At 42.9% G+C, this 16567-nt stretch overlaps 1 protein-coding gene across 4 annotated transcripts; it reads left to right on the plus strand.

Moving 5' to 3' along the window:
- Positions 1–28: 28 nt before the first annotated feature.
- Positions 29–16349, plus strand: lbr (lamin B receptor). Of its 4 annotated transcripts, none has more exons than XM_084001011.1 (15): positions 37–149; positions 973–1146; positions 6949–7123; positions 7215–7430; positions 9637–9735; positions 9866–10052; positions 10410–10606; positions 11328–11382; positions 11789–11983; positions 12113–12216; positions 14205–14330; positions 14437–14605; positions 14818–14898; positions 15335–15457; positions 15901–16349. In XM_084001011.1, exons 3-15 carry the CDS (start codon positions 6953–6955, stop codon positions 16059–16061), a joined length of 1884 nt encoding a protein of 627 aa, XP_083857137.1. In that variant the 5' UTR covers positions 37–149; positions 973–1146; positions 6949–6952; the 3' UTR covers positions 16062–16349. The 4 variants fall into 4 exon arrangements, with proteins under 4 accessions (XP_083857138.1, XP_083857137.1, XP_083857139.1 ...); XM_084001013.1 differs by having other exon boundaries at positions 973–1017; XM_084001010.1 differs by having other exon boundaries at positions 38–149; positions 973–2383.
- The last annotated feature ends 218 nt before the right edge of the window (positions 16350–16567 follow it).

The raw sequence follows: 16567 nt of genomic DNA on the forward strand, positions 1-16567 counted from the left end.
ACTTCCTGTGGGCGGAGGATGAACAGCTCTAGCAGTAGGCTACATCTGCAGTTCATCTGAGGTTTTGTTCGACTTGCAGCCAAAGAGGGGTTTGCGCTGTTGCAAAAGCCGCGCTACGACAGGAAAACACCCTGAGCTGCAGAAAAAAAGTAAGACAAGGAAGCTGAGAGAGTGTTGATGCTGTTATTGGATTGGTTCATTTAAATTTTCAAAATCACTTTTCTTCCTCTTGTTGTGTTAAGTAGCATACGGTATAACTGACAGTTGTGAATAGTGTGTCAACAGTCAGGTCTCCCAGGCGTGCGTGCTTATGCAAATACAACAAGGCACACAGCTGTTATTGACTGTCCTCTATACAAACATTATGTCTGAGTGACCTCACAAGCTGAAGGTAGTTTAATGCACTTTGCTATAACACTAACAAACCAACTGAATGGTTTAAAGATGATCAGTAAGTGCTCATATGAAAAAAAAAAAACAGGGCATTTAAAAAAATCTTTTTGCTCAGAGGGTCACAAACACTCAGGGAGGAGACCTAATCAAAATGAACCTTGATAATATGATATTGGCACAATCATGTGTAGTCTGCTAACCGTGTTTTTGTGGTATTGGTGACATGTATTATGAGGATGAAATGACTTCCACATTTCAAGTTTCACTTACCATGCATGGTTTCCAAGCATGAGTGTGTGTTAATGATGGGAACACACACATGCACAGCCTAATGCTTATAGCCTACTATACATTATTATTAGGCTACAGCTTGTCCGCAAAAACATAAACATAGCAAAATGAATCCAGCTGACTTAGGTGACATAGTACTTGTTTTTTTGTTTTTTTTCTTTGGCTAAATCTGACCACATCTGGACCAATTCTGGTGCACACTAAGAACATTTTCGGGTTGTCAGTTAATACTGGGACCAGAATTAATACCTCCCTGCCGGGGATCTACAACCAACTGTGTTTTTGCAGGGCCACCAACATCGAACCCTCACCCCTCCTGTCGTCTGAGAAAAGGTACCGTACCTATGGGAGCCTCCATTCAAGATGCAACAGGATGCTCAACAGTTTTTTTCCCACAGGCGATGAGGATTATTGATGGACTGTGTCCCCTCCCGCTGCTAGGCCCCACCTCTGATCTGAGCTGTGAGGATCTCAGTCCACTGATTTTTTTTTTTTTTTTTTTGCAATAGCACAGTCCTGACTATGTGCTGCCATGTAAATGATGATGCACTCTAGTAGGCCTACTTTACACACTGTGCTTAGAGTCCAACTTTATGTTCTTATGTTGCTTTGCTATTGTTTTTAAGTGACTTTGTTCTGTTAATTGTTTCGTGGCGCTGGTAGCCTACCTGCTGGGGGGACAGTATTTAATTTTTTATCTAGGCCTACATTTGTGCACGAGAAATGACAAAGTAGCCTAAAGAAATCTTGATCTTGATCTATAGCCGAAGTATATGGGCCAGACTCAGACAGAGGACCCATTTGAGGAAAGAAGTTTGATTGTCTGGGCCTAAAAATACACTCTCTTCTGTTATGTATGGTAATCTTTGGGGCAACTTAATAGAGTAAGAATGGATGTAAACAAACAAGTAAGTATTTTTATTTATTTTTTTTACTTCTTACAGAGAGGGCTCTCAAAGTGCTTCACAGGTTGAGGTAGCCTACATAGAGGTAAAACATAGCAAATACAAAGAAGATACAAAACACAGAATACAATAGGCTATAAAAAAATACAGTAGAAAATAAAAACTACAAAAAAAACCCAACTAAACTCATTATGCTCATTTCAATATTAATTATTGCATTATCATATTTTATGTTCTTTTCGTTCTTAATTATGAATGATAAACAATAATAGCCTACAATATACATCACATTACACACACAAAAATATCTATGTATATAATCTATATAGGCTAACATGTACAATAATATACTTCATATTTTAATGTGATGACTTTTGTAAGTAGCATGTAAGAGACTGGATTTCCCTCGGGGTTGATAAAGTAAAGTATCTGTCTCTATTTATAAGTCTCTGCCCTGTGCGCTATGTGCCTACCATTTTGTCTGAGGGTAATTTGACACCGGTAAACAAAGTAGTCGTGACTCCTTTCAAACCAATCCTGACCGAGCTAAAATCCACCAACAACCAATGAGATTGCAGAACAGTTTGAAATGAACGCTGAGCTATCCAATCAGCAGCCTTCGCGCCTTCCTCGTCACTGGTGGATTTTGCTCAGAGAGGGAGGGAGAACCAGCTCTACGTCAAGCCTTAGCAGAGTCCGATTTAAATTATTGAGTAAAATTTAGATTATTTCGCATAATTTGAAGGGATATATTGTCACTTTTACGCACTCGGGATTGTGTACGCCATACTCAGGTAAGTGCATCGGTCAAACGCCTGTGTTTATGATGCAAAAGAGCAAATCGCTTTATGTTTCTCTTTGTTAGGAAACTGGTGCTTAGCCAAAGCTAACTCAAGCTGGTGAATAACGGTGCTGTAGGCTCCGACTATTTCCTGGAATCTCAACTAGTGTAGTGAAGCAACTTTTCCCCTTCATGTCTCATGATTTTATCAGAAATGCATGTTATGGCTGACTGCTTTAACTTAGTTGCGATGTTAAATGTGCGGTTGGGCGTGTTATTCGTCAACATTCATGAAATGATAGGCAACCCAACCAACTCTAAACTCGACGGTGCAAGTCTCGTTAATCAAGTCCGTCTTTATGAGACTGTATCGCTAACATTAGCCTGGTCACTTCTGCAGTTTCCCCCGCACTATAACTTTAAAACTGTTTTGCAGGGATACAGTCAGCAAATCCAATGTTGCCGTAATTATTCATTTGTGCTCATGGGTGGATTCGTTGGCGGATGTGTTTGGTTTCTTCCCCAACGTTTGAACGCATGACGTTTTCCCTCCTCGGGAGTTAACAACGCTAGCGTTAACTTAGTTAAAGAAACAGCTCTTGCACATTATAACTGGATTGTGTGGCAGCGAATATGTCGCTATTCTGAAGCGTAAACCACAGCTGTAGCCGCGTGTTTGTCAAGCAGGGACATATTGTAACTTTATAAGACGTTAAAGAGTGAAAGGTTAATGGTCCAGGAAGCGGCTGTGTGCAGAGACTCTGCCTCTGCCGGGAGCAACCGTTAGGTTTGGAATTTGAAAAAAAGCAAAAAACCAGTTAGTCCTCATCCCAACGGCTCCTTTTGTTGTGTGATAAAACTACACGTAAACCTCCGGTATAACATAAAACTCATTTTTGTGTAACTTATCGACGTTTGTTTTCCACCGTACAAAGGGGTCATTGTTGCCCCGTGTGGCCAGTGAGGTAAACTACACCGACGTCAACTGCGACTGTCGCTAACCGTCAAGTGTCCGCGAAGCCTCCGGCCTCAAGGGTCAGTAATGGGTCCACGAAGGCTGAGCCACAGCGAAGAAGACACAACACCGGCATACACAGAGTCAAGCGACAGACACATGAGCCCCATGCTTAACGGGGGTGTTTTATATGGTAACAGTTGTATTGCTTATCGTTTACTTGCAAGAATAAGAAAGATGAATGTTCGTCGAGTTAACTTCCTCAACCCCCAGCACTTCTCAATGGAAGTCTAGGGGTGTGTGGGGGGCAGTTCCCAACGAGACTATAGTGTAATCCAGTGCCTTAACTCTTGAGGTATTTGCATTATTTCATATAATAAAGCAAGGCTCCATCTTTTTTTATTTTACTAGGAGCCAATGGCCCATAACCTAACATTTTAGGAGCACAAGCAGAACATTTAGGGGCGCACACCCTTAATCAACTTGCAAAGCAAATATTCACATTTCCTTTTCATTCATGATCCTCACACACATTGCCCTGTAATGACAAATTATAGATTCTCTGAGTTGTCCCTTCCACGTTTCACCAGTGTTAAGAAGAGAGAAAATTTTTAAAAAAAGAAATAACTTTTATTGGTTGCACATGTGCAAGTAGATGAAAAATTAACTTGTGCTGTCTCAAATTTTGGGGGCAAAATGTCCCCATTTAGTGGCAGTCTGGAGCCCTGTAAAGTTTGTGTTGTAGTGAGTTATACACATTTTTTTGCAAACTCAAGGAAACCCTGCTGATTGTTTTACTCCTAGGAAAGTTAGCCTAGATAAAGCATTCTGTTGTGTTAACAAAACATGTTATCGTCTCTGTGGTGGGAGGTTCACACGTTGCATTTCAAAGGGACTGCATACCAGTTTGAGCTTCATAGAAGTTTTCAGTACAAAGAGGGGGAGGTCTGCCTGACTTCTGTGTGTAAAACCCCACCCACACTATGGCTGGATCCTGTCATCAGTTGAGCCAGAGATCTGAGTGGAAACTCTCATCACGATTCAGTCCTGACTTTCACACATATGGAACTCGGCAGACGAGCCAGGAGAGCAGCACAGGGACTTACTGTACGCTGGGTGTGTCTTACTGAGGTGGTTCCCCCTCAGATGTTTTGGATTTTTGTGCTTTTCAGGATTGTATCAGTTACTGGTGGACTAGGGGTTGGCTGCATATGTCTGACTTTACCTGCCTGTCTGTAAACCTGGTGAGCCCACTCCGTATGGATCATTTTTGGCTGTAAATCAGTGTGTTTAAAAAGGTTTATAAGGCTTAGAGATTGATGCAAACATCAGAGTGGTTTTGTTGTAAATAAACTCATTGTCAGCTTTAGCATTAAAGGCTTCTTTGAGCTTACTTTCCATCAAATGCACAATGAAGGAGAAAAAACACATCCCACACAACTAATCCTAATCTTAAGTATTTTCTGTGTGCTGCCTATCATTTACTGAAGCATGATGCTGTGTTGACAGCTGGAATTTTAATTAGCATGCCTGCTGACAGGGGGTTGTCAGTGTGGCATGTCATGGCTTTTCTTCTCCTGAATATTTTTCAATCTCCAGAAAACAAATTTTATTGTTTATAAGTGCTACTAATCAAACATGTTATCAGGCTTCAGTTGCGTTTTCTTGCTAACAGTGGTATAATCAGATGGGCAACAGAAAAATGCACCTGTGTCCAATTATCTATATCTTATTTTTGTGAATGAGCTGTGTTTAACACAAAACTAAGTTTGGGTTGACTTGATGTTATTACCTTTCAGCTGGCAGTTATTTATATGTCGGTTTCTCCAGAGTTCACATCAGTCCACACAACCTTTACAATAGTCAAACTGACTAGCTCTTATCACCATTTTAGTGGCCCAGTTAAATTTCATAGCTGCTCTCAAACTGGCTGAAGAGTTGGCAAACTTCACAGCCACAAGCACAGAGGAGGATAGTGTCATGTGTACAGGAGCTGGTGTAAAAGCCCCTGCCTGGTTGGCTGTGACTTGAATGGCCCAACGCTTTCAGACAGCTTTGGGTAAACCTAGCAGGGACAGACCTGTCAGCAGTTCTGCAGCAGTGTGGTGGTTTTCTAGACACTGAGGCTCCCTGGTCACTAATGTTCCATAATGCTGACCTTGCCTGGCCCACCTCTTTGTCTGCAGCGGTGCACAGTAGTACAAGGATTTTGCCATTCTAAAGTGTTAGCTGGTGTAGGATGTTCAGCCTCTCAAAATGTTTGAATGGTTTCAAAGTTGTGAATCAAGATGATGAGCAGTTTGATCACCACAGACACTGTCTGTCAACCTAAAAACAAACAGAACAGACACAAGTAGTGGTTGATGCTGTAGTTTATCTCATATTTGTTTTAATTGGTATTAATGAAGCAGACACAGATTATTGTTTTAGCATTAACCATCAAAGCATAAATCACATCACCCATTCAAGCTTCATAAAACAGCCTGTGTTACAGTAAAATATTACAGAATTGAATTTATCATGCAAAACAATACAGTGTATTCATCAGCCCTGAATGTACAGGAAACTGTAATCAAGAGTAGATTTTCCAAAGAGAAAACTAAAAAAAACAAAAGGTGTCCATTTCAAAATAAACATCAAAATCCAATAAGAGCAAATAAGCAAATTAATAGAACAAATTAAAAAAAGAGACATTTAAAATTAAAAATACAAATAACAAGGGCACCAAAGGGTAAACAAACAAGGTGTATGTAGTACTGCGTTTCTGACTTTGAACATCTTTGAAACAGGTTAAGATAAAGAAAGATAAATATTTATTTAAATGTTGTTGGGAGACGGTATGATTTCCCCATGCTGCAGCACATGTTAACTCACTTTCACATATCAACAAACAACTAGAGTGGGTGCAGCTGACTTTTTTCTGTAGTGTTGTGTGTTTCTCTCTGGGATTTTGGCTGTGTGTTGTGTTTTGGCCAGAGCAGCTCACTCATCTCTGGCCATGCTGTGATCATAATCGGTACTTGTTTTTTCTCATCTGCTCATTTTTCCTGTTTTAGCTCAGAGAAAGATATGAAGCCCTGTCTTCTGTATGGGCTCACTCCCCTGTCCTGTGTCTGAGATTTTGAGATGCCACCATTGTCCCTCAAGCAAATTGTTGGTTTGAGATCATGTTGTAGTGGACTTTATAGAGTATTCAGTATTGTATTGTGATTTTGCTAGAAATAAACTACGGTTTAGGAGAGGTGTATGAAAGACCCAATCAGTACTGTGTTATCTGTCCGTCCTGGGTGAGGGATCCCTCCTCTGTTGCTCACCCTGAGGTTTCTCCAATTTTCCCGTTAAAGGGTTTTCCATGGAGTTTTTCCTCAGTGGATGTGAGGGTCTAAGGGCAGAGGATGTTGTTGTGATGCCATGTAAAGCCCTTTGAGACAAATTGTTTGTAAAAACGGGCTATACAAATAAAATTGCCTTGCCTCGCCTCGCCTCGCCTCGCCTCTCCTTTCCCCTGTCTCCTACCTGTTATTTTCTCTTATTTCTGTCTATTCTTGTTTGTTTTCCCTCCTACACTCTTTATACTTTCTTCTGCTCTTACTCATAACCTCCTGTGTTTCACTCTCCCTCAGGTCAATGAAGATGCCTGTGGTGAAGTACCAGAGAGGGGACAAGGTGATGGGCCGCTGGCCCGGCAGCAGCCTGTACTATGAGGTTCAGGTGCTGAGTTTCGACACCAAAAATCAGCTCTACACAGTCATCTACAAGGACGGGACTGAGCTGGAGCTCAAGGAGCAGGACATCAAGGTAGAGCCACAGAGATTCCTGTCCTGTTTCTTTCTCACCTCTTTTCTCACTTCTGTGTTTGATTACTTTCAATTGTTTTTTTCTCCTTCAGAGTGCTGCTGGTTTTCAGACCCGCTCCCGTTCCCGCTCTCGTTCTCGATCACCAGGCCGTCGTCGCAGCCGCTCACGCTCTCCAGCAAGAACAACACGGCGCTCGTCGTCTCGAACAGCGGCAGCTGTTGCTGCTGCCGCCATAACAGACAGCGCACCAGCCTCTCGTAGAGACTCGAGGTTGAAGGATAACGTGGAAGTCACGCTCACCCCCCTGGTAATTGCCACTTCTCATTCTCTTATTATAGCAGTTGAGGTAATGGAGGAGGTGATGTAGAAAAAGAAATGGGATGTCATCAGTGCGTATATTTGCACTTTTATGTGTGGGTGTGGGTAATATCACCATAAGCCTACTTTAAATGATGTAACAACCAGTTTCTTGTTATGTCGAGAGACCCACTAACACAGCTTTTGTTGGCAATGGGTGTTTTAATCTGATTTCACACCAAGGTCCAATGACTCTGTCTGCAGTAGACAGATGTTATAATGCTTCAGAGCACAGTCAGTGCATGTGATTCCACATGGGTCAGTTAGCTTTTATAGGTGAGTGTAACTACATTTCAGGGTCCGACGTTAAGGTTTTTTTCCTACTTGCCCTGTTGGGCAAGTACTTCTCAAATCTACTTGCCCCATCTAAATTCTTACTTGCCCTGCCTAGGGTTTTTTTTTCTGGTTGTGCGGTGCATACTTTCGCTCATGACTTATATCTTACTAAAATCCTTTCTGTTGACTATATACAACACTACACAACACTTATTTCTTCAGAAAGCGGTATTTATTATTATCTATAATTGCATTTAAATGGCAATCATTACAGACATGTAAAATTAACTGCTATTTCACATCATTTGACCAGTAGCAGTTACACCCTCCGTCCCCTATCTGAACAGGTGAGCCACCTGTTTAATGCCCGATCACAGTTGAAATCTTGAACTGAAGGGCCTTTTAATAAAAACATTAACCTGGACAACATTTTAACAGATAGCTGGCTCCTCCAATCAGATTTAATTCTTTTCATTGCATTCACATGCTGCAGTGGACAGTGGACAATTTAGCTTCAGTAGGAATGCAGTATCTAAAAAAAAAAATTATATTAGAAAAGACCAATTTAAAATTTATTTAAAAGCATTTTTAATATGACAATGTTCATGTCCATCTATATGAAGAGCTCTTTTCCAAAACGAAAACGAAAAAAGTGTTTGTCACGCCATTTTGCTGTGTACTGAACCTATTCACTGCTCCATCAACGTATCATGTTAAATCGCTACATTTCCCTGTTTAAAAGGCACCGCAAGATGCAGTTCCCCTCCAAACCGCGATAAGCGCCAAATCTATTTTTAGCCAAAATGCGACATCTCTCTCGACCAATCAGAATTCTATGACCGCTCCATGCAGTCCAACATGGCGGTGCTCTGAACCGAGGTTTGTTTTCAGTCATTCTTTCAGTAGTTTCTGGTTTCTGTGTTAATTACTGTATCTGTTTATGTGGTGGACACTGGGCCGTTAAGTAGCCTATACCCCCACAGCCCCCGCATACCGTAGGGCCCCGCCCCGCCTGTAACGCCGGCTATCCTCCAATTCAACAATGTTTTTTTTTTTTTACAGCAAAGACGTATTTTTGTTTACAGCAACATGTGCTCACGTCATGATAACGTCTGTATTTTGACCATTAAAACTTCATAGTCCATGGTTCTCTTTTTTAATATGTCAAGAGACTTTTAAGTAACCATGGACAGACTACATTACCGTCGAAGCCCCCCCCCCCATTGGTGGCGTTAATGAAGCAGCGTCAGGCCGCTCACCGTCAGTGAAACGCTTGGTGAAATCGCCGATTAAATACGGCGAGCCGCGAACGACGTATAGCCTGTCTCACCTGGTAGAGCACAGCGACCCAGTTTGATCCCACCTGACAGTCCCTTTGCTCCGCGTCATTCCCCCCACTCTCTCTCTCTCTGTCCCCCGTCTCTCTCCAGCTCTCCTTTCAAAGTAAATGCATAAAAAGTCCAAAAATAAAAAATAAGAAAATCTGAGTCGGTGCTTGCCCGACCGGGCAAGTCCGCACAGGTTCTACTGGCCCGCTGGCAATTTTTACTTGCCCCGGGCAATCAGGCAACCGTTAATGTCGAACCCTGCATTTAAAAACCTTTCTCTGATTTCAGTGGAAAAGGGGAATTGATCAGCTACAACCAAAAACAGACAGTACGATGAAATGACTTTAGGGAGGTGTACAGTTTTCTGGAAAGATCCAACAATTATCAATTGTCCTAAGTCACTAGTAACTTGTTGTGGGGCCTGTCACTTTTTGTCTTTGATTTTGAATTTTGAGCATAACACAGTCACAGTACCTGTGTGTGGTACTCGCATTATCTCACCTTTTTTTATTTTCATCTCTATCAATCTCCCCTCCACTGTTTGATGGGCAGGACCAGACAAAGGCAGCCGAGAACAACAGCAACAATAAACATGAAAATGTAGAGGAGAAACAGAAAGAGGAGAACAACACAGCTAACAAAGTGAATGAGGTGAGTTTTATCTTTGATCTGTTTGGAAAATGTTTGAGAACTTTGATGAAGTCGCGACTCCACCTCTTGTGCAACTTCTGAGTTTGATTTGCATGTTTGTTTGTTTTTTTAATTACTCAAAATCCAAAAGTCTGAGGCAAAGGTGGAGGCGGATCCTGAGAAGAACCAGAGCCGTTACAATCTGCGCCGCAGGAAGGACGACGGAGCCACCAGAGAAGTCGCAGCCAAACCAGAACAGCTGGAGGAGGAGGTGGCCAAGAAGGCAGCGGCTCCTGCTGCCAGCCTCTCCACCCCACTTGACTTTGGAGGAAAGATAGGTGGGTGATGGGATGTAGCTCTGTGTCATATGCAGCTGGTAGCTTAGGGAGCAAAGTCTTGCTAAATGTAATTACTGGCCAGATGGATTAATCTCTGTGTATGTGTAAATCTACTGCTGTGAAAGCGCACAGAAGTGTAATTAGTCACATTCCAGTTAATTTATGTATGTTCACTTTTTCATTCAATCACTGGGAGAACTAGACAGACCAAACCTAAACTACTCAGAGAATGAAACACTGAGAGTCCAGCTGAGTTTAGTTTTCTCTCCTTTTGGCCGTTATGCTTCAGCCTCACAATATGTGACCTGACCCGACTGACAGCATCAGTGTTGTTGACGTGTGTTTTCCTCCCTTCAGGAGGCTACTTCTGGCTGCTCTTTCTGCCGGCCTGGGTTCTCTTCGTGGCTCTCCAGGTCAACCTGGAGGACCCCAGCCTAACCAACTTCCCTCCTCCTCTGCCCCCTCTGGAAGCCTTCTGGGACGCCCAGGCCCTCGGCTTCGTCGTCCTCTGGATTGCGTTCCAGGCCGTGCTCTACACCCTGCCTGTTGGAAGGGTGAGTGAGATCTGTGTACACGTGGTTTCTATGACCCCCGTGCTGCTGCAGTCTGCATGTTCACATGGACCCTGTGCAGATGTCTGTGTGTAGTGGGCTGCGTGTCCACACATGCATAACCCACTTTGTATCATGAATGTCCATGTGTGCTGTCAGCCTCAGTCCAAGAAAAAACTGGTCTTAAGTCATGTGGTAGCTGGTTGGCTCTGTGTACTCACTTTATATTACTATGTGTACAAGAAAGACACATGTGAGTTGGCACATGACTGTCTGTGTAATGGCTCTGGCATGAGACACATAATTGGATTAATGATCAGGACTGACAGCCAATGAGATAGGGCTAGTGTTAGTTTACGTGAAGTAAGGCTAACTGAGATGACTCTTACTACTTTGATGAACCCTGTACGTACATGTGTGTTGAGTTTTTCAGTTGACGTTTTTTTCCTAATGTAGATGGAAAAACTGATGTGTGTCTTTCATCTTGAGTCTCGTAAAGTGAGGACGGTACACTTGTTAATCTTTCCAAGAAAAACTCCCCCCTGTCCCTCTTGTTGGCTCGTTTGGAGCAGTCGCCCCTCTGCATTAATATGCTATTATCCAGAGCGCCCATATGTTTAAGTATGCTTGTGTTAACTTGTGACTGAGAGACCCTCGGCCGCGTCATGATGTCTTCATCCACAGTGATCCCATTAATCCCATTTCTTTTCCCTTTTCCCTCTAGTTGAGCGAGGGCATGCCGCTGAGGTCTGGAGAGAGGCTAAAGTACAGAACCAATGGTGAGTCTGTGTTAAGCATGCACTCCATTGGCAGGCTAATACAGTTGAATACAAAACTCATGTGTTAAAGAAGACCTAAGCAACGTTCAAGAAGATTACAGTTCTCAGTTTTTCAAACTTTGTCAGAGAAATGTTGATTTAAAATTCTGCTTACTGAAATGGCTGTAGTTTTTGGTGCTTGTGTCATATTTACAAGTGGGTCTGTAATTGTAGCCAACCCATAAGTGAAACCCCTCTCTGTATATTATAGAACACCTGAATTTTACTAATAGATGCTGAAATGTACATAGTCTCATGTCTCATTGTACTCCGACATAAAAGCAGACTAAAACGAAAAACAGTTTGTCTTTTGTCTTTCTTAGTCGTATCTCTTACCTCTGTCTCTCTCCTCTCTGTGTCCCAACAGGTTTCTTTGCTGTCGTGGTCAGTGCTGTAGCAGCAGCGTTGGCAGTGTATCAGGATGTTGACCTCACCTACATCCACAGCCACTTCCTGCAGCTTGCCACCGCCACCTTTCTCATCTCCGTCCTGCTGAGCATCTACCTGTATGTCCGCTCTCGCTACGCTCCCACAGAGCAGCTGGCGCTGGGAGGAAACTCTGGTAGGCACAAAGATCCTGAGTCACTGACTCACCAACCACCCAAATTCTGTTTTGTCTCTATTTATCTATTGAGGTCTGCTTTAAATATGCACTTTGTCTGATTTCTTCTCTTTCCCTCTGTTTCTCCAGGAAATGTGGTTTATGACTTTTTCAAAGGACGTGAACTGAACCCCCGCGTCAAAAACTTTGATCTGAAATTCTTCTGTGAGATGCGTCCTGGACTGATTGGCTGGGTGAGATTTCATAGGAAACCAAAATATTTGTTTCAAATATATATTTACAAAGCACCTAAAGTAAGAAGATGTTGCATGGTGGACTGATGCTAAAAAGGGGCAGGGCTGTTTGTGTTTGCAGTGCTCTGCTGTTTACTATCAAAGTGACAAGAACACAGACACCACAATCACACATCTAACAAAGTATCAGACATCTCAACCTGTGCAAACAATTCAAAGAGCGACAAGTTAACAAATGTGATGGAGAACACCCACATTATCAAAGAGGTTTGATGCATTTTGTGACACTTTTTTTGACGATTTTTTTTCGTTTGCAATGTTACTTTAAAGAGATATAGCAGAGTTTTTCGGCCTTAAAATAATGTTTCCAGACTCATTGCAATGGTAGAAAAATGGTTAGTAGGATGAATGGTGCTGCCGCTGCAGCCTGAGCCGGGTCGCGTCGGCTGAAACTGCACTATGGAACTTCCCCCCTCCTCCCCCTCCCCTCTGCGTCGAGGGAGAGACGTGGTGGGTAAAAGCGAAACTTACGGTTCCCCTCTGGTCGTCGCCGCCGCCCCCCCTCCCCCGACCACCCGCCACACAGTCTCCTTGCAAACATGTGGGAAATACTGTCGTTTATTAATGGGAAATTGGGAATAAACGCTGGATGCGCTCGCTGATAAGTTTCGTTTTCGTTTTTCCCCCCGGAAGATAGCGCTTCTCAACCAGATGGTGGAAGCACTGAGCTGAAACTCCGCAATGTTGCTTTAACTGACTTGGGTATCAATGCGTCAAACATTTTTATGCAAACAAACATGTTCACACAACAAACATTAACCTTTCATTTTAGAAATGTATCTGTAATCTGCCATAGTGGAGCTGATGAACATGATAGACTGCCTTGAAACAAATCAAAAGCCATTTCTCAACACACTGCACTACAGGTTTAGCCTCAGACATTTAATTGAATTTAGTTTATTTGATAGGGACAATTAACATAGTAACACTTCCACTCGTTACAAACAAGTCAATGTGACTGATGTTCTGCATACAGAGATTATAGCTAATGCTAGTTTCCAACTCATGTGGCATTAAAGCAGAAGTAAGCGATCCGGTGGTTTTGGCTAACTTCCTGTCAGCCGATGGAGTTAGCAGTCCCCGCCCTCGTCATGGATCTATTGGTCCTCGTCCCTACGTCACCACATTCACGCACATCCCTTGGCTGCACACACAGAGAGGACCGCCCCTTTATGCTGTTCTCTCTCTCCTCATTGGATAAAGCTTGTAGGATACAAGGAAAGTTTTCTCCTCGGCTTACAGCAGAGCAGAGTGACTGACAGACCCGTGTTTCAGACCAAACACTCTATAAGTGATTGCTGTCGGAAGATATATCTTAACTATTTAAGACTTATATTAACACAAATATTCCGCTTACTTCTGCTTTAACTCACTGACCACATTAACATTTTAGAAAGCATTGATGTAATGTCTGTTTGCTGCAGAGGTTATGTTAAATTTTGACTTCACCAGTCAACAAAACAAGTTGCTGGCCCAGTGCTGTTCTAACCTAGCCTCGTAAACCAGCCTCTGGCGGAAATGCAGTTCATTTCATTTCCATGGAGAGTCTGGCCTCATTCCCCCTGTAAGCGTTTGGGCTGGGTGGGAGCTGGGCGGGAGTAGTAGCGTTGACAGACAACCCCATTCAGCCAATCAGCAAGTTGGTGTAGTGACGGGGCTTTGCACCAGTCGGTCCCTGATTGGCCAACGTGCTGTGTCAATCACAGCGGCGTCGCTGATTGGCTCGGCCTTCTGAGGGTTTCAGGCCAAACGCTTAGAGCGGGGATGAGGCCAGACTCTCCCTCAGAAATTTAATGAATTGCATTTCCGGGAGCGGCTGGTTTACGAGGCTAGTTCTAACCTACCTGTACCTCCTCAGACTGATACTCACTGTTGTCCTTAATCAGAATTCATACTGACGATTGATGGTTTCCTCTCTGATTGTTCAGTGTTTGATCAACTTTGCGATGGCGCTGGCTGAGATGAAGCAACACGGTCTGGATGCTCCATCAAACAGCATGATCCTTGTGAACCTCTTTCAGCTGCTCTACGTGGTGGACGGCCTCTGGAACGAGGTAACAGACCTCAGGGCCAAACATTTCCTCAAAGGGAGTTAGATGAAATTAAATAATGCTCAGTATAAAAGCTATGAAGAGACTGAATGTGTGCCTTTCCCTTTAGGAGGCCATTCTGACCACCATGGACCTGATGCACGACGGCTTTGGCTTCATGCTGGCTTTCGGTGATCTGGTGTGGGTTCCCTTCACCTACACCCTGCAGGCTTATTACTTGGTGGGCCATCCCAACCCCCTGAGCCTCCCAGCAGTCGCAGCCATCGTCACACTCAAACGTGAGTGGGATTTACTGATCAGCTGAATTCAGGATCTGGATTATTGAGTTTATGTATAGCTTCATGTGCTGGGCATCATTGTTGCTTTATCTTCATGTCATGCATTGACTCACAGGACTTAAAACTAAAGATCATTTTAGAGAAGTGATTATTGTTTCTAAATGGACGTGTGGTGTTTCTGATGTCTCTCTTGGTCTCTCTTTCTCTCTCAGTCGTTGGCTTCTACATCTTCAGGAAATCCAACTCTGAGAAGAACGCCTTCAGGAGGAACCCATCCGACCCAAGCCTCTCCTGTAAGTTCTCCTGCAGCCTTAGAGCTAATCATGTCGTTATGTGATTAGGTGACTCTTAACCCCGTGCACGTCTGTGTTCCAGCTCAGTAACTTTCATTTCAAAGGAAATGGCTAGTTGGTTAAAGCATTACTAGTTTCCATTAGTAGTAGCTCTAAGTAACACTCAGTTTTGAAGTCTGTGTGTGAACCTGAGATTCTGTCACAAATCTAAGAATGAATGAGGGTCTGCTAATTGAACATTTACAGGTTCTGATGCTCCCAATAACTACAACATCTTCCAAAATACTGAGCATCAACCAAAACATGATGTTTGATAAACAGAACAAATAGTCGTACTTTTAATGTAAACGTATAAATAGTATAAACACTGTTTAATGATCAGACTGTTTGTTGGTCCTTCTTGTGAGTCTAACCTCCGACTGTCTGTCGTCTCCAGACCTGAAGACGATCCACACGGCTACAGGGAAGAGTCTCCTGGTGTCCGGATGGTGGGGTGTGGTCCGTCACCCTAACTATCTGGGAGACCTCATCATGGCTCTGGCCTGGTCCCTACCCTGCGGTGAGTGGCACTTGATGCATTTTAGATTAGAAACCTAGTGCAGTAAGGAGTTTATTAGCAACCAGAGTATTCAAGGGTTTGGTAGCACATCAGCAGCTGTAACCTCCTTCAAAAGCAGCATGTTGACAGAGAGGTGTGTGTATTTACTTTGTGATGTGATCATTGTGCAGATCATTGACTGTGTTACATGCACAAACTAAATATTCCTGTCTTGCCCTTACTTAGCTAAATCTTTGTGCATTTAGATTATTCAGATGCGTTGATGATTTTGCAGTGAACCACCACAGCAGTCCCCGCCCTCGTCATGGATCTATTGGTCCATGAATATATTTATTCAACTCAACCAAAAAAACAAACAAACTCTGGACTGAATAGATTAACTGCAAATAAACTAACAGACTGATATTTTTCTTGTCCTGTCCTTTCACCATGTTGTTCTGCAGGCTTCAGCCACCTGCTGCCGTGGTACTACATGATCTACTTCATCATCCTGCTGGTGCACCGAGACTCGCGCGACATGAGCGAGTGCAGGAGGAAGTACGGCTCGGCGTGGGACGAGTACTGCCGGACTGTTCGCTACCGGATCATTCCCCGCGTCTACTGAGGAAGCTGACGCCGGACGCTCGAGCTGAGGCCTTTCATTTTTTCACCCAGTATAATGGCTGTGAAGGCTCGAAAACAAGCAGAAAAACCCAAATGTGTACAGATTAGACAGACTGAATTGACTTTTAAACCACTTTTAACTTTTTCAAACTGACTTTTAAACCAAGAATTTTTTTAAACGGTCTGGATGTCTGGACTGACGAAGCTACAAGTTTTAGATGTGGAAAAAAGGACTGTTATTGTTATTATGGACTGTTTCAAGAATTTTTAAATTCTTAAAAAAAAAGAAGAAGCTCTAAAATCTTACAAAACGGGGAAAACAAAATAAACGCCTCTGCTAGGAATGTCTTGTTAGGATGTATATTATTGTACATAAACATTTGTTTTGATACTCAAAGAATAACGCACCACTTGCATACTTTCTGCTAAGTTTTACTCTTTGCTCCCATATCCAGAATTACAATATCATCTTGACTCTTATGAATAATTGTTTGTACACCTTCCTAC

This window comes from Trachurus trachurus (genome assembly GCF_905171665.1).
Source record: "Trachurus trachurus genome assembly, chromosome: 24".
Classification (NCBI taxonomy): domain Eukaryota; kingdom Metazoa; phylum Chordata; class Actinopteri; order Carangiformes; family Carangidae; genus Trachurus; species Trachurus trachurus.